This window comes from Rhinoraja longicauda, chromosome 34 (assembly GCF_053455715.1).
Source record: "Rhinoraja longicauda isolate Sanriku21f chromosome 34, sRhiLon1.1, whole genome shotgun sequence".
In the NCBI taxonomy this organism is placed as follows: domain Eukaryota; kingdom Metazoa; phylum Chordata; class Chondrichthyes; order Rajiformes; family Arhynchobatidae; genus Rhinoraja; species Rhinoraja longicauda.
The window spans coordinates 11,727,331-11,745,591 of NC_135986.1; the positions used below are offsets into that span (position 1 = coordinate 11,727,331).

The following is an 18,261-nucleotide window of genomic DNA, read 5'->3' on the forward strand; positions in this document are numbered from 1 at the left end:
TGCTAACCCTGTCCTGTGTTATTACTAACCCTGGGTGTGTTGCTAACCCCGGTCTGTGTTATTACTAACCCCGTCCTGTGTTATTGCTAACCCTGTCCTGTGTTATGACTAACCCTGTGCTGTTATTACTAACCCTGTCCTGTGTTATTACTGACCCTGTCCTGTGTTATGACTAACCCCGTGCTGTTATTACTAACCCTGTCCTGTGTTATTGCTTACCCCGTCCTGTGTTATTGCTAACCCTGTCCTGTGTTATTGCTAACCCTGTCCTGTGTTATTGCTAACCCTGTCCTGTGTTATTGCTAACCCTGTCCCGTGTTATTACTAACCCCGTCCTCTGTTATTGCTAACCCTGGGTGTGTTGCTAACCCCGGCCTGTGTTATTGCTAACCCCGGCCTGTGTTATTGCTAACCCTGTCCTGTTATTGCTAACCCTGTCCTGTCATTGCTAACCCTGTCCTGTGTTATTGCTAACCCTGTCCTGTGTTATTGCTAACCCTGTCCTGTGTTATTGCTAACCCTGTCCTGTGTTATTGCTAACCCTGTCCTGTGTTATTGCTAACCCTGTCCTGTGTTATTGCTAACCCTGTCCTGTGTTATTGCTAAACCTGTCCTGTGTTATTGCTAACCCTGTCCTGTTATTACTAATCCTGTCTTGTGTTATTACTAACCCTGTCTCATGTTATTGCTAGCCCCGGGTGTATTGCTAACCCCGTCCTGTTATTACTAACCCTGTCCTGTGTTATTACTGACCCTGGTGTTATGACTAACCCCGTGCTGTTATTACTAACCCTGTCCTGTGTTATTACTAACCCTGTCCTGTGTTATGACTAACCCCGTGCTGTTATTGCTAACCCTGTCCTGTGTTATTACTGACCCTGTCCTGTGTTATGACTAACCCCGTGCTGTTATTACTAACCCTGTCCTGTGTTATTGCTTACCCCGTCCTGTGTTATTGCTAACCCTGTCCTGTGTTATTGCTAACCCTGTCCCGTGTTATTACTAACCCCGTCCTCTGTTATTGCTAACCCTAGGTGTGTTGCTAACCCCGGCCTGTGTTGTTGCTAACCCTGTCCTGTTATTGCTAACCCTGTCCTGTCATTGCTAACCCTGTCCTGTGTTATTGCTAACCCTGTCCTGTGTTATTGCTAACCCTGTCCTGTGTTATTGCTAACCCTGTCCTGTGTTATTGCTAACCCTGTCCTGTGTTATTGCTAAACCTGTCCTGTGTTATTGCTCACCCTGTCCTGTTATTACTAATCCTGTCTTGTGTTATTACTAACCCTGTCTCATGTTATTGCTAGCCCCGGTGTATTGCTAACCCCGTCCTGTTATTACTAACCATGTCCTGTGTTATTACTGACCCTGGTGTTATGACTAACCCCGTGCTGTTATTACTAACCCTGTCCTGTGTTATTACTAACCCTGTCCTGTGTTATTACTAACCCTGTCCTGTGTTATTACTAACCATGTCCTGTGTTATTACTAACCATGTCCTGTGTTATGACTAACCCCGTGCTGTTATTGCTAACCCTGTCCCGTTATTGCTAACCCTGTCCTGTGTTATTGCTAACTCCGGCCTGTGTTATTACTAACCCTGTCTTGTGTTACTGCTAACCCTGTCCTGTGGTATTACTAACCCCGGGTGTGTTGCTAACCCCCTCCAGTGTTATTACTAACCCCGGGTGTGTTGCTAACCCCATCTCGTGTTATTACTAACCCCGGGTGTGTTGCTGACCCTGTCCTGTGTTATTACTAACCCCGTGCTGTTATGACTAACCCCGTGCTGTTATTACTAACCCTGTCCTGTGTTATTACTGACCCTGTGGTGTATGGGCAGCCTGTCGCAGGTGTTGAGCTGTCCGGAGCAGAGTGCTGAGCTGGTCGCTGACACCCGGTCTGTTCGCTGGAACATCCCCACCTTCCCCGGGGGGTCACAGTTCACCGCAGTCTTCAAGGTGAGGGGGGAGAGGAGGGGAGGGGGCTGGGGGGGAGAGGAGAAGAGGGGGGGAGAGGAGGGGAGGGGAGGGGAGGGGGAGGGGAGGGGAGGGGGGGGAGAGGAGGGGAGGGGGAGAGGAGGGGGGGGAGGGGGGTGGGCGGGGAGGAGGGGAGGGGGGCATGGGGGGGAGGGTGGGCTGGGGGAGAGGAGGGGAGGGGGCTGGGGGGGAGAGGAGGAGAGGGGAGAGGAGGGGGGGAGGGGGAGGGGGGGGAGAGGAGGGGAGGGGGGAGAGGAGGGGGGTGGGCGGGGAGGGAGGGGGGAGGGGAGGAGGGGGGGAGAGGGGGTGGGCGGGGAGGAGGGGAGGGGGGCATGGGGGGGAGGGTGGGCTGGGGGAGAGGGTGGGCTGGGGGAGAGGAGGGCCACGAAACGTCACGCCTATCACCACTTAGCTCCAGTAATGGCATTAAAACCCTCTGTAACAAGCCACTAAACACGTAGGTCACCTCTTAAACGCCACTGAAAGCTTCCTAAACGCCACAATGCCACGGAAAAGACTCGTAAACGTCACGTAAACGCCCTGTGAACATCACGTAAAGGCCTCGTAAACGGCATTAACTCCACTAATAATCTCTTAAATGTCATTAAACATCACTTGTAAAAGCCTCAACACCACTAAAAGTCTCCTAAATGCCACTAACCACTAAAAACATCTTAAATGTCATTAAACACCACTTGTAAAAGCCTCTTTAAGCAACACTCACTAAAAGTCAGTTAAACGCAACTAAACACCACTTGTGTGAGCCTCAAACACTAAATGTCACATAAAAGCCTTTTACGTGTCACTGAAACCCTCTGAAAGGCACGTGTAAAAGGCTCTTCAACACTGACTATACGTCTGAAGAAGGGTCTCGACCCGAAACGTCACCCATTCCTTCTCTCCTGAGATGCTGCCTGACTCGCTGAGTTACTCCAGCATTTTGTGAATATACGTCTGCATGATGTGTCTGATCTTATTGGATCCCATGCATAGAACACACAGCAGCACAGCACAGGACCAGGCCCTTTGGCCCACAATGTTCGTGCCCAACACGATGCCACGATACACTCCTCTCCTCTGTCTGCACGTGATCCATATCCCTCCACTCCCTGCATATCCACGCGCCCGTCCAAAAGCCCCTTAAACACCTCTATGATATCTGCCCCCACCACCACCCCTGGCAGCACATTCCAGGCACCCCCCCACCCTCTGTGTAAAACAAAACATGCCCCAAACATCTCATAGAAACATAGACAATATGTGCAGGAGGAGGCCATTCGGCCCTTCGAGCCAGCACCGCCATTCATTGTGATCATGACTGATCGTCCACAATCAGTAACCCGTGCCTGCCTTCTCCCCATACCCCTTGATTGCACTAGCCCCTAGAGCTCTATCTAACTCTCTCTTAAATCCATCCATTGAATCGGCCTCCACTGCCCTCTGTGGCAGAGAATTCCACAGATTCAACTCTCTGGGTGAAGAAGTTTCTTCTCACCTCAGGTTTAAATGGCCTCCCTTTGTTCTTAGACTGTGTGTCCTTTAAACTTTGCCCCTCTCACCTTAAAGCTGTGCCCTGTATTCCCAACCTGAGAAGATGGTTGTGACTGTCTACCCGATCTACGCCTCTTCTAATTTTATACACCTCCCTCGATCTTCGCCTAACCTCCAGGGCTCCAGGTGAAAACAATCCTGGTTTGCCCAACCATTCCTTGTACCTATTACTCTCTGATCCAGTAACATCCTGATAAAGGTAGACACAAAGTGCTGGAGTAACTCAGCGGGTCAGGCAGCATCTGTGCAGAGAAGGAAGGGGTGATGTTTCGGGTCCAGACCCTTCTTCAGACTGATGTCAGGGGGGAGGGGGAGACACAGAGATAAGGAAGTCTAAGGTGTGAAAACAGGACAAAGGGGATGGGGATCAAGGGAAAATGTAGAATAGATCAGTTAGCTGGGAGATGGTAACAACAGAGATAAAATGTAGTCGGAGACAGTGAGACTAGTGGGAGAACTGGGAAGGGGGAGGGGGTGGAGTGAGAGGGAAAGCAAGGGTTACTTGAAGTTAGAGAAGTCAATGTTCATACCGCTGGGGTGTAAACTACCCAAGCGAAATATGAGGTGCTGTTCCTCCAATTTGCGCTGGGCCTCACTCTGACATTGGAGGAGGCCCAGGACAGAAAGGTCAGTGTGGGAGTGGGAGGGGAGTTGAAGTGCTTAGCTGCTGGTAATGGGAGATGGAGCATTTTATGTCTGTCTTCATGTACTCCAGCATTTTGTGTCTCTCTTTGATTTAAACCAGCATCTGCAGTTCCTTCGTGAACATCCTGATAATCCTGTTCTGCCCCCCTTTCCAAAGGCCTCCACATCCTTCGTTAACGGGCAATCAGTCGGCTTCATCAGAAGATCCCGGTCCCGACCCCAAACGTCACCTATCCATGTTCCCCACAGATGCTGCCTGACCCGCTGAGTTTAATTTTGGTTTAGAGATACAGCACGGAAACAGGCCCTTCGGCCCACCGAGTCCGTGCTGACCAGTGATCCCCGCACACTAACACTATCCCGCACACTAGGAACAATTACATTTACACCGAGCCAATTAACCTACAAACCCGCACATATTTGGAGTGTGGGAGGAAACCAGAGCACCCGGAGAAAACCCACGCAGGTCACGGGGAGAAGGTACAAAGTCTGTACAGACTGTAAAGTCTGTAGTCGGGATGGAACCCGGGTCTCGGGCGTTGTGAGGCAGCAACTCTACCGCTGCACCATTGATGCTGGGGGGTGGTGACGTGGGGGTGGGTGGGGGTGGGGGTGTGGATGTGTGGGTATGAGTGTGTGAGCGTGTGTGTGTGTGCGTGTGTAACGCTGCTCTCTCTGTCCCGTGCAGTTGGAGGTGTTGGGGGCTGAGCGCTGCGTGTGCGTGTATGCGTGTGTGCGTGTGCGTACGCGTGTGTGCGTGTGTAATGCTGCTCTCTCTGTCCCGTGCAGTTGGAGGTGTTGGGGGCTGAGCGCTGCGTGTGCGTGTGTGCGTGTGCGTACGCGTGTGTGCGTAACGCTGCTCTCTGTCCCGTGCAGCTGGAGGTGTTGGGGCTGAGCGCTGCGTGTGCGTGTGTGCGTGTGCGTACGCGTGTGTGCGTGTGTAACGCTGCTCTCTCTGTCCCGTGCAGCTGGAGGTGTTGGGGCTGAGCGCTGCGTGTGCGTGTATGCGTGTGTGCGTGTGCGTACGCGTGTGTGCGTGTGTAACGCTGCTCTCTGTCCCGTGCAGCTGGATGTGTTGGGGCTGAGCGCTGCGGTGTGTGCGGTGTGCGTACGCGTGTGTGCGTGTGTAACGCTGCTCTCTCTGTCCCGTGCAGCTGGAGGTGTTGGGGCTGAGCGCTGCGTGTGCGTGTATGCGTGTGTGTGCGTACGCGTGTGTGCGTGTGTAACGCTGCTCTCTCTGTCCCGTGCAGTTGGAGGTGTTGGGGCTGAGCGCAGCGTCGCTGCTGGAGCTGGGCCCGGCCTGCATGCAGTTCGAGCTGCCCATGACCACCTGCTCGGGGCTGCAGGTGCGGTTCCTGCGTCTCTCCTCCCCCCAGGCCCCCCTGCAGCCGCCCCACCGCTGGGTGAGGTACGTCACGCACAGCGACTCCTACCTCATCCGCATCTGACAGCCCGGGACACGGGGACACTGGGAGAGGTACAGTGACCAACCTCACCCCCACCTGACAGGTGGGGACACTGGGACACAGGGAGAGGTACAGTGAACCCAGCCTCACCCCCACCTGACAGCCCAGACACTGGGACACTGGGAGAGGTACAGTGAACCCAGCCTCACCCCCACCTGACAGCCCAGACACTGGGACACTGGGAAAGGTACAGTGACCAACCTCACCCCCACCTGACAGCCGGGACACGGGGACACAGGGAGAGGTACAGTGACCCCAACCCCACCCCCACCTGACAGCCCGGGACACTGGGACACTGGAAGAGGTACAGTGACCCCAACCCCACCCCCACCTGACAGCCCGGGACACTGGGACACTGGGAGAGGTACAGTGACCCCAACCCCACCCCCACCTGACAACCCGGGACACAGGGACACAGGGAGAGGTACAGTGACCCCAACCCCACCCCCACCTGACAGCCGGGACACTGGGACACTGGGGTGAGGCCCAGTGACCCCAACCCCACCCCCACCTGACAGCCCGGGACACTGGGACACTGGGAGAGGTACAGTGACCAACCTCACCCCCACCTGACAGCCGGGACACAGGGACATGGGGTGAGGCCCAGTGACCAACCCCACCCCCACCTGACAGCCCAGACACTGGGACATGGGGTGAGGTACAGTGACCCCAACCTCACCCCCACCTGACAGCCAGGGACACGGGGACACTGGGAGCATCAAGACTAGTCCCTGCCCCAGTGAGACCACAACACCAACCCTTCTTCAGACTGAGAGTCAGGGGAAGGGGAGACACAGAGATAAGGAAGGGTGAGGTGTGAAAACGAGACATCAAAAGTGATGCAGCTGAAGGAAAACGTAGAATAGATCATTGTTAGCTAGGGGAAGGTGAGAACAAAGTAAACTAATAATAATTGAATCAGGGGAGTGTCAGACTGGTGGGAGAACTGGGAAGGGGAGGGATGGAGAAAGAGGGAACACAAGGATTACTTGAAGTTGGAGAAGTCAATGTTCATTCCGAAGGACATCGACTTCTCTATCTTCAAGTAACGTGCGTTCCCTCTCTCCCCATCCTTTCAATAGACAATAGACAATAGACAATAGGTGCAGGAGTAGGCCATTCGGCCCTTCGAGCCTGTACGCACCGCCATTCAATGTGATCATGGCTGATCACTCTCAATCAGTACCCCGTTCCTGCCTTCTCCCCATACCCCCTCACTCCGCTATCCTTAAGAGCTCTATCCAGCTCTCTCTTGAAAGCATCCAACGAACTGGCCTCCACTGCCTTCTGAGGCAGAGAATTCCACACCTTCACCACTCTCTGACTGAAAAAGTTCTTCCTCATCTCCGTTCTAAATGGCCTACCCCTTATTCTTAAACTGTGGCCCCTTGTTCTGGACTCCCCCAACATTGGGAACATGTTTCCTGCCTCTAATGTGTCCAATCCCCTAATAATCTTATATGTTTCAATAAGATCTCCCCTCATCCTTCTAAATTCCAGTGTATACAAGCCTAATCGCTCCAGCCTTTCAACATACGACAGTCCCGCCATTCCGGGAATTAACCTAGTGAACCTACGCTGCACGCCCTTTCCCCGGTCTCCCACCAGTCTGACGCTCCCTGATGACATTATATCTCAGTTTACTTTGTTCTCACCTTCCCCTCGCTAACAATGATCTATTCCACATTGTCCTTGAGCTGCACCCATTACCTTCTCTCCTGAGATGCTGCCTGACCCGCTGAGTTACTCCAGCATTTGGTGAATAAAGTCCTTGAGCTGTTTCTCTTTTGGTGTCCTGTTTACCGAAGTCTCATCTTTGGAGCGTGGGAGGAAAACTGAGCACCCGGGAAAAAACCCACGCAGGTCACGGGGAGAACGTACGGACTCTGTACAGACAGCGCCCGTAGTCGGGATGGAACCAGGGTCTCTGGCGCTGTGAGGCAGCAACTCTACCGACAAGGTGCCTGGGTCTCTCGGTCAGAGATAAATGACCCTCTCTGCAGTACCACAGTACCTGGTGAGATCAGAGATAAATGACCCTCTCGGCAGTACCACAGTACCTGGTGAGATCAGAGATAAATGACCCTCTCGGCAGTACCACAGTACCTGGTGAGATCAGAGATAAATGACCCTCTCTGCAGTACCACAGCCACCCTGGTGAGATCAGAGATAAATGACCCTCTCTGCAGTACCACAGTACCTGGTGAGATCAGAGATAAATGACCCTCTCTGCAGTACCACAGCCACCCTGGTGAGATCAGAGATAAATGACCCTCTCTGCAGTACCACAGCCACCCTGGTGAGATCTTGATTCCAGCATCATTGCTCAGAGAATCAATGTACAATTAATGTAAATAAAAGTCTTTCAGTTGTAAACAGCGTGTGTACAATTAGTAGTTCAATGGTTCCTTTGTTATCTCGCGTGCCAATGTACAGGGAAATCATTTTTCCCCACAACAGATGAGTAAGACTATTGCTGTATCTAAGTACAATCCCTGATTAAAACACAGAATGTACAGAAACAGCCCACTGAGTCTGTGGACAGACAGCTCACGGCATCTCAACCCAGCGGTATGAATATTGAAGAGAGACACAGAATGCTGGAGTAACTCAGCGGGACTGGCAGCATCACTGGAGAGAAGGAATGGGTGACTGAATGTGTCCCCCATTCATTCTGAATGAGAAGGAATCCGCTGGTGGTAGATGTTGATGTGAACTTTTATGTAGTTGTGTGTCTTGTTGCTTTTTTTAGTATGGCTGTGTGGTAAATCGAGTTTCACTGCCTTTAGTGACACACCAGACAATACCTTTGATCCAGGCCCTTTGGCCCACTGAGTCCGTGCCGACCAGCGATCCACACATACTATCCCACACACACTAGGGATCATTTACAACTTTGCCTAAGTCAATTAACCTACAAACCCGCACGACTTTGGAGTGTGGGAGGAAACCAGGGGTCCTGGAGAAAACCCACGCAGGTCACGGGGAGAACGTACAAACTCCGTACAGACGGCGCCCGTAGTCAGGATCGAACCTGAGTCTCCGGTGCTGTGAGGCAGCAGCTCTACCCGCCGCGCTCAAAAGTCTTGAGGGTCGAGAGTCAGGGTCTTGATGGTCGAGAGTCTGAAGAAGGGTCTCGACCCAAAACGTCACCTCGGTCGGACCACCCTCCCTCTCCGGGTGGGTTCCACAGTGGGCTGGGCTCGCTGGGCCTGATGCCCTGGTGTGGCCACGGTTTGCCGGGAGCTCTGCCACAGCACGCTCACCGGGACTTGTTTCATAGAACTCATGGGGGGAGGAAACTAGAGACCGATGTATCCGGAGAACACGCACAACATACGTGTACAAGAGGCATGAGGACCAACAGCTGTGGGACAGGCCCAGTCAAGTCAAGTTTATTTGTCACATACACATACACGATGTGCAGTGAAATGAAAGGTCGCCCACAGTCCAGCAATAGAGCAATAACACACACAATCACAAACCAACACAAAACACAAATAAGAAACATCCATCACAGTGAGTCTCCTCCAGTCTCCTCCACTGTGATGGAAGGCCACAATGTTTTTTCTCTCCCCTGCCGTCTTCTCCCGCGGTCAGGCTGTTGAAGTTGCCAGGTTGGGGCGGTCGGGGCTCCCGACATTGAAGCCCCCGACGGGCGGAGAAAATCCCGCGGCCTATTTCAGGCTGCACCGGACGGTGAAAGGTCCGAGGGTCGGGGTTTAGTGAAGTCTAGCGCTACAGTGTGGAAACATGCCCTTCGGCCCACCGAGTCCATGCCAACCGGCGATCACCGCACATTAACACTGTCCGACACACACTAGGAACAATATACAAGTTTACCAAGGCCAATTAACCTACAAATCTGTATGTCTTTGGAACGTGGGAGGAAACCCACGCTGGTCACGGGGAGAACGTGCAAACTCCGTACAGACAGCACCCGTGTTCAGGATGGAACCCGGGTCTCCGGCTGCTGTGAGGCAGCAACTCTACCGACACGTATAAAGTCTTGAGGGTCGTTGTCTCGGTGGTCAGAGTCTGAAGAAGGGTCTCAACCCAAAACGTCACCTATCCATGACATCTAAGAATGGCAGCATGACCCGCTGAGTTACTCCAGCACATCGTGTCTTGTTTTGGTAAACCAGCAAGTACAGATCCTTATTTCCAAATGTGTAGGAAGGAACTGCAGATGCTGCTTTACACCGAAGATGGAAGCAAAATGCTGGAGTAACTCAGCGGGACAGGCCACATCTGGAGAGAAGGAATGGGTGACGTTTCAGGTCGAGCCCCTTCAGGCTTATTTCTAAACATCTCCAAGCATCTGATTCAGCCAGACTCCAGGAAGATGGACCGAACCAGGGGCAAGAGCACAGGGTTTGTGGTGGGGACAGAAATTCATGGATATTTCTCCCCAATCTTCACTTGAAAAAAGTTGCCTCTTGTCCAATTCTATAGACAACTAGACCGAGTGGGCCCGTTGGGCCCGTCCTCGTAGGGTTTCCATTGTAACCGGGAGGGGAGGAAAGGGGGAGGGTTGGGGGAGGGAAGGGGGAGGGAGGAGGGGAGGGAGGGAGGGGGGGAGGGGGGAGGGAGAGGGGAGGGAGGGGGTAGGGGGGAGGGAGGGGGGAGAGGGGGGGATGGGAGGGGGAAGGGAGGAGGGAAGGGGGGGAGGGAGAGGGGAGGGAGGTGGGTAGGGGGGAGGGAGGGAGGGGGACCTCCCCTTTTCCCAGTACCCCTCTTTCCACGTTGGGCCCGTCCTCGTAGGGTTTCCATTGTAACCGGGAGGAGGTGAGGGCGGGAAGGGGGAGGGAGGGAGGAGGGAGGTGTGGAGGGAGGAGGGGAGGGGAGGGAGGGGGGAGGGGAGGGAGGGGGGTAGGGGGGAGGGGGAGGGAGGGGGAGGGAGAGGGGAGGGGAAGGGGGGAGGGAGGGGGACCTCCCCTTTTCCCAGTACTCCTCTTTCCCCGTTGGGCCCGTCCTCGTAGGGTTTCAATTGTAACCGGGAGGGGGGGAGGGAGGGTGGAAGGAGGGGGGAGAGGGATGGAGGGAGGGGGGGAGGGATTGGGGAGGGAGGGAAGGAGGGAGGGGGGAGTTAGGGGGGAGGGGGGAGGGAGTTGGGGAGGGAGGGGGAGGAGGGGGGGAGGGAGTGGGGATGGAGGTGGGAAGGAGGGGGGATGAAGGGGTTGAAGGGGGAAGGGGGACCTCCCCTTTTCCCAGTACCCCTCTTTCCCCGTTGGGCCTGTCCTCATAGGGTTTCCATTGTAACCGGGAGGGGGGGAGGGAGTGAGGAGGGAGGTGTGGAGGGAGGAGGGGAGGGGGAGGGAGGGGGGGAGGGGAGGGGGGAAGGGGAGGGGGGCAGGGGAGGGAGGGGGATCTCCCCTTTTCCCAGTACCCCTCTTTCCCCGTTGGGCTCGTCCCCGTAGGGTTTCCATTGTAACCGGGAGGGGGGGAGGGAGGGTGGAAGGAGGTGGGAGGGGGAGAGGGATGGAAGGGTGGAGGGAGGGGGCAGGGAGTGTGGGAGGGTGGGATGGAGGGAAGGAGGGAGGGGGGGAGTTAGGGGCTGTGTGGTGATGGAGGTTGGGATTGAGGGGGGAGGGAGGGGGGGAGCAAGTGGGGATGGAGGTGGGAAGGAGGGGGGAGGAAGGGGTTGAGGGGGGAAGTGGAACCTCCCCTTTTCCCAGTACCCCTCTTTCCCCCACCACCAAGCCCCCTCCGCAACGACCCCTGTTGTCCCCCTCCCCAGTCCCCATTCTCAGACCCCCCCCCCATTCTCTCTCTCCCCCAGAAACACTCTGTGCTTTTTTCGAAACACTTGCCCCGGTGGCCCACGAGCATAGGGGCCCAATGCTGATCTGTGTATGTTAAGTGACTTGCAATAAAAAAAAATACTTTAAAAAAAGATAAGTGCTTTTTAAGTGCTTGTTTTGAAACATTCGCGGTCACATAGTGCTTCTCACTGCGATCTGTTAGTGGTGCTTTTCGAAACAATGTAGCACCCATCTCAAAGAAGCATTGGGAGGATGGGAGGGAGGGAAGGGGAGGGAGGGAGGAGAGAGGTGTGGAGGGAGGGGGGAAGGGGAGGGGGGAACGAGGGGAAGGGGGAGGGAGGGGGGATGGGATGGGGGAAGGGGGGAGGGAGGGGGACCTCCCCTTTTCCCAGTACCCCTCTTTCCCCGTTGGGCCCGTCCTCATAGGGTTTCCATTGTAACCGGGAGGAGGGGAGGAAGGGAGGTGGGAGGTGTGAAGGGAGGAGGGGAGGGGGGGAGGGGAGGGGGGAAGGGGGGAGGGAGAGGGTTAGGGGGGAGGGGGAGGGGGGAAGGGGAGGGAGGGGGACCTCACCTTTTCCCAGTACCCCTCTTTCCCCGTTGGGCCCGTCCTCGTAGGGTTTCCATTGTAACCGGGAGGAGGGGAGGGAGGGAGGTGTGGAGGGTGGAGGGGGAGGGAGGTGTGGAGGGTGGAGGGGGAGGGAGGGGGGAGGGGAGGGGGAAGGGGGGAGGGAGTGGGGATGGAGGTGGGAAGGAGTGGGGAGGAAGGGGTTGAGGGGGGAAGGGGGGGGAGGGAGGGAATAGGGGCCCCATGCTGATCTGTGTATGTTAAGTGACTCGCACAACTTTAAAAAACTGGCAGTTGCTTTTCGCAACAATGTTGCAACATCTCACACAAGCATTGTGACGTCACAAGCTGAAGACCTTGAAAAAAAAGGTCAGAAAAAAAATGATGTAAATTTAAAGTAGTAAACACCCAATAGCAGCCGCTTGTCCATCGCGAGCTGATCTCTCATTGGTGCACGGGTGCCATTGTGACATCACGCGCTGAAGCCCCTTCAAGAAAAGGGTTAGAAATGAAAAATTTAAACTTTAATATCTCTCTAGCTTTAAAAAGGTAGCTTCAATTTGAACGAAAGTACTTACAATAGTTGCCCATGTTAATGGTGAATACGGCGGTACAAAAATCGTAGCGCTTTGGTGTACCGTCTAGGAGGAGTAGGGTTTGTAAGTTATGGACAGAAATTCTTCGGAATCTTCCGTATATACACACATACACACATACATACGGAATGTTGGACCGCAGAGTTTTAGTAGTATACTAGAAAAGAGGGCCCGTTGGGCCCGTCCCCACACCCCCCATTCTCTCCTCCCCCAGCCCCACTCTTACTCTCCAAGTGTGCCCGTTGGGGAGGGCCCGTTGGGCCCGTCCCCACACCCCCCATTCTCTCCTCCCCCAGCCCCACTCTTACTCTCCAAGTGTGCCCGTTGGGCCCGTCCTCCTGATCTGTGTATGTCAAGTGACCACTATAGCCTTCATTCTTTTTTTTTTTCCCTAATCAGATGTTTTTGTTTTTTTTCCTAATCAGATGTGCAGTACTTTGGTCAACGTGGGTTGTTTTTAAATGTGCTATACAAATAAAACTGACTTGACTTGACTTGACTTGACTTGACTTGACTTGACTTGACTTGCAATAACAAAAAAGACTTCTTGGAAGCTTTTCGAAACAATGTAGCCGTCACAAGCTGAAAACTAAATCCTTGCTGAAAACTAAATCCTTTTCTGGAAACTTTTGGAAACAAATGTAGCCCCTTGAAGAAAAGGGTTAGAAATGAAAAATTTAAACTTTAATATCTCTCTAGCTTTAAAAAGGTAGCTTCAATTTGAACGAAAGTACTTACAATAGTTGCCCAGGTTAATGGTGAATACGGCGGTACAAAAATCGTAGCGCTTTGGTGTACCGTCTAGGAGGAGTAGGGTTTGTAAGTAATCTTCCGTACATACACATATACATACATACATACGGAATGTTGGACCGCAGAGTTTTAGTATTATATAGATAGATAGATAGATAGGTGCAGGAGGAGGCCATTCGGCCCTTCGAGTCAGCACCGCCATTCAATGTGATCATGGCTGATCATTCTCAATCAGTACCCCGCTCCTGCCTTCTCCCCATACCCCCTGACTCTGCTATCCTTAACAGCTCTATCTAGCTCTCTCTTGAATGTATTCAGATAATTGGCCTCCACTGCCTTCTGAGGTAGAGAATTCCACAGATTCACAACCCTCTGACTGAAAACGTTTCTCCTCATCTCCGTTCTAAATGGCCTACCCCTTATTCTTAAACTGTGTGGCCCCTTGTTCTGGACTCCCCCAACATTGGGAACATGTTTCCTGCCTCTAACGTGTCCAACCCCTTAATAATCTTATACGTTTCGATAAGATCCCCTCTCATCCTTCTAAATTCCAGTGTATACAAGCCTAGTCGATCCAGTCTTTCAACATATGACAGTCCAGCCATTCCGGGAATTAACCTAGTAAACCTACGCTGCACGCCCTCAATAGCAAGAATATCCTTCCTCAAATTTGGAGACCAAAACTGCACACAGTACTCCAGGTGCGGTCTCACTAGGGCCCTGTACAGCTGCAGAAGGACCTCTTTGTTCCTATACTCAACTCCTCTTGTTATGAAACCCACGTCCGCTGGTTCTTGATTACCCGACTCTGGGTCAAAGAGCCCGTGCATTCATCCTATCTATTTCCTCAGGATTTTGTACACCTCTATAAGATAGTCATAGAGTGATACAGCGTGGAGACAGGCCCTTCAGCCCAACTTGCCCACACCGGCCAACATGTCCCAGCTACACTAGTCACACCTGCCCGCGTTTGGCCCATATCCCTCCAAACCTGCCGTATCCATGTGTCTTCAACCGCCCCTCATCCTCCTGCGCTCCGAGGAATAAAGTCCGAGCCTGTCCCTCCTTTCCCCGTAGCTCAGGCCCTCGAGACGTGACAGCATCCCTGTAAATCTTCAGATTAGCGGCATCCTTCCTGCAGCAGGATGACCAAAACTGAACACGATTGTGTCAGTGCGGCCTCACTATTTACATGCTGAACCTGACGATTTGTCGTTGCCAAGTTACAAGTGTATGGAATCAGTAGAGGAGTAAAGAGGTTCTTCTGCAGTTGTACAGGGCCCTAGTGAGACCGCACCTGGAGTACTGTGTGCAGTTTTGGTCTCCTAATTTGAGGAAGGACATCCTTGCTATTGATTCCTTCTCTCCCGAGATGCTGCCTGACCTGCTGAGTTCCTCCAGCATTTTGTGAATGAGTCCTTGCTATTGAGGCAGTGCAGCGTAGGTTCACCAGGTTAATGGGACTGTCATATGAGGAAAGATTGGAAAGACTGGGTTTGTATTCACTGGAGTTTAGAAGGATGGATTTAGATTTTTTTTTAGATTTAGAGATACAGCGCGGAAACAGGCCCTTCGGCCCACCGGGTCCGTGCCGCCCAGCGATCCCCGCACATTAACACTATCCTACACACATTAGGGACAATTTTTACATTTATCCAGTCAATTAACCTACATACCTGCACGTCTTTGGAGTGTGGGAGGAAACCGAAGATCTCGGAGAAAACCCACGCAGGTCACGGGGAGAACGTACAAACTCCGTACAGACGGCGCCCTGAGTCAGGATCGAACCTGCGCTGCATTCTCTGTAAGGCAGCAACTCTACCGCTGCGCCACCGTGCCGCCAGTCTCCTTGATTGTGGTTCTCCAAAATATTCCAAATGGAATTTAAACTGGAGGTGGCAGAGTGTGGAGTTAAGCAAGAAGGGCTTCTTGGAGAAGAGCTGCCTTAAATGTAGTTGTGTCTGGTTGAGTAACTATAGTAGGGTGAAGACTATTCCATGCTTTAATTGTGCGAGGGAAGAATTAATTGCTACACACATCTGTCTTGGTAGCTGGTATCTCAAATTGAATCGAATGCCCTCGTCGTCTACTACTGATAGGGCTTAGGTTTGGTGTAGATGTGGTAATCTATGTCGAGCTGACCATTTAACATTCTGTAAAATCAGGTCAAACAGTGGGCTTTACGTCCGTCTTGGAGAGTGTTCCACCCCAATGAATTTAGAAGTTTGGTAACACTAGCTTCTCTCTCGTAGGTATTTGTAACAAAATGAGCTGCCTGTCTTTGCACACGTTCGATGAAAGAAATGTTTTTATTTGTGTATGGATCCCATGCTGCAACTGCGTAGTCCAAATGTGGTCTAACAAGGGTGAAATATAACTTCTAGATAGAAGTTGGACAATGATAAAAGTTGCGTCTCAGAAAATTTAGGACACCTGTTGCTTTCACCGTTGCATGATGAGTCTGACCATTCCAACGTAGATTGTTCTGTAATTTGATGCCAAGATACTTGGTCTGTTTGGATTCTTCCAAGGGGGGGGATCTTATAGACAATAGGTGCAGGAGTAGGCCATTCAGCCCTTTGAGCCAGCACCGCCATTCAATGTGATCATGGCTGATCATTCTCAATCAGTACCCCGTTCCTGCCTTCTCCCCATACCCCCTCACTCCGCTATCCTTAAGAGCTCTATCCAGCTCTCTCTTGAAAGCATCCAACGAACTGGCCTCCACTGCCTTCTGAGGCAGAGAATTCCACACCTTCACCACTCTCTGACTGAAAAAGTTCTTCCTCATCTCCGTTCTAAATGGCCTACCCCTTATTCTTAAACTGTGGCCCCTTGTTCTGGACTCCCCCAACATTGGGAACATGTTTCCTGCCTCTAATGTGTCCAATCCCCTAATTATCTTATATGTTTCAATAAGATCCCCCCTCTTCCTTCTAAATTCCAGTGTATACAAGCCCAATCGCTCCAGCCTTTCAACATACGACAGTCCCGCCATTCCGGGAATTAACCTAGTGAACCTACGCTGCACGCCCTCAATAGCAAGAATATCCTTCCTCAAATTTGGAGACCAAAACTGCACACAGTACTCCAGGTGCGGTCTCACCAGGGCCCGTTACAACTGTAGAAGGACCTCTTTGCTCCTATACTCAACTCCTCTTGTTATGAAGGCCAACATTCCATTGGCTTTCTTCACTGCCTGCTGTACCTGCATGCTTCCTTTCAGTGACTGATGCACTAGGACACCCAGATCTCGTTGAACATCCCCTCTTCCTAACTTGACACCATTCAGATAATAATCTGCCTTTCTATTCTTACTTCCAAAGTGAATAACCTCACACTTATCTACATTAAACTGCATCTGCCATGTATCCGCCCACTCACACAACCTGTCCAAGTCACCCTGCAGCCTTATTACATCTTCCTCACAATTCACACTACCCCCCAGCTTAGTATCATCTGCAAATTTGCTAATGGTACTTTTAATCCCTTCATCTAAGTCATTAATGTATATCGTAAATAGCTGGGGTCCCAGCACCGAACCTTGCGGTACCCCACTGGTAGAGACGTATAAAATTATGAAAGGACTGGACAAGCTAGATGCAGGAAAAGTGTTCCCAGTGTTGGGAGAGTCCAGAACCAGGGTCCTACAGTCTAAGAATAAAGGGGAGGCCACTTAAAACTGAGGCGAGAAGAAACTTTTTTACCCAGAGTTGTGAATTTGTGGAATTCTCTGCCACAGAGGGCAGTGGAGGCCAATTCACTGGATGGATTTAAAAGAGAGTTAGATAGAGCTCTAGGGGCTAGCGGAATCAAGGGATATGGGGAGAAGGCAGGCATGGGTTACTGATTGTGGATGATCAGCCATGATCACAATGAATGGCGGTGCTGGCTCGACAGGCTGAATGGCCTCCTCCTGCGCCTATTTTCCAGATCATACCCAGGTCAAATCCTAGACCAATCAGTAATAGTTAACCATCCTCTGCTCCGCCTAACAGAACCATTGAGAAATGCACCAGCATATCGGTGGCCAGTGCTCAGTGTCAAGGCTGTCAGAGTATAGTACGGAGCTTTACATTCACCCCGTGACCTGCGTGGGTTTCCTCCAGGATCTCTGGTTTCCTCCACGACTCCAAAGACGTGCAGGTTTGTAGGTTAATTGGCTTGGTATGAGTGCAAATTGTCCCTAGTGTGTGTTGGATAGTGTTAGTGTGCGGGAATCGCTGGTCTCCACACAACTCTGTATCTCCACACAAAACTAAACCAATGTGTGGGAAGGAACTACGGATACTGTTATTACATTTAAACCAAATATAGACTCAAAAAGGTGGAGTAACTCAGCGGGACAGGCAGCATCTCCGGAGAGAAGGAACGGGTGACATTAAGGGTTGAGACCCTTCTTCAGACTGGCCGTTAGCCCGAAACGTCACCCATTCCTTCTCTCCACAGATGCTGCCTGTCCCGCTGAGTTACTCCAGCATTTTGTGTTAAACGAAAACCACAATGTGGCCATCCAGTACAAAACAATTCAGGCATTGGGTTGAGGGCGAAATGGAAATCCTGCGTTCACGACACAGAACAGCGTAACTTGTAATTGCCTTTATTAACAAAGTGAAAGATAAACTGCAGAAAAATCTCTTTACAGCAGAAATTTACAAAATGGATTTAACTGTACAAAAACAAAACATCTGATGGGTTTGAGAAGCCTTCATTGACACACAAGGGTCCTGTGTGTCAATAACTGAAGCGTCACGTCAACAAGCACCACAAAACTAGTGAGGCAACTGTGAACGGCTCCCTTTGGCAGAGAGACGCATCTCAAACACAAATAACTTCATCCAACACGTTCTTGGCTTCTGTTCCTCAAAGCACCAGACTGGGGTCTTCAGCAGCTTCAGAAATCCTAAGGCAGAAAAGATCAGAACTGGAGGGGAGTATTTCAGA

General features: G+C 52.0%; 2 protein-coding genes across 2 annotated transcripts in view; one reads left to right on the forward strand and one right to left on the reverse strand.

The window, feature by feature from the left end:
* The first annotated feature begins 1,832 nt into the window (after positions 1–1,832).
* LOC144609568 (AP-4 complex subunit mu-1-like) lies at positions 1,833–9,770 on the forward strand. The gene is made up of 3 exons (XM_078428073.1): positions 1,833–1,958; positions 5,423–5,580; positions 8,149–9,770. The coding sequence occupies exons 1-3, from the start codon at positions 1,833–1,835 to the stop codon at positions 8,213–8,215; spliced, it is 351 nt and encodes a 116-aa protein (XP_078284199.1). The 3' UTR covers positions 8,216–9,770.
* Positions 9,771–17,984: 8,214 nt separating this feature from the next.
* Positions 17,985–18,261, reverse strand: part of stag3 (STAG3 cohesin complex component) — a 127,847-nt gene continuing 127,570 nt past the window's right edge. Inside the window, exon 36 of the mRNA XM_078428188.1 lies at positions 17,985–18,220. Within this exon, the coding sequence (XP_078284314.1) occupies positions 18,212–18,220 (9 nt within the window). The 3' untranslated portion in view covers positions 17,985–18,211. The remainder of the gene's footprint in view (positions 18,221–18,261) is intronic.

Excerpts from the sequence above, each read along its gene's own strand:
- LOC144609568 (XM_078428073.1), top strand. The coding sequence starts at position 1,833 with ATGGGCAGCCTGTCGCAGGTGTTGAGCTGTCCGGAGCAGAGTGCTGAG. Across the intron at positions 1,959-5,422 it reads AGTTCACCGCAGTCTTCAAG|TTGGAGGTGTTGGGGCTGAG; the intron begins GTGAGGGGGGAG and ends TGTCCCGTGCAG. Across the intron at positions 5,581-8,148 it reads CCGCCCCACCGCTGGGTGAG|AATGTACAGAAACAGCCCAC; the intron begins GTACGTCACGCA and ends ATTAAAACACAG.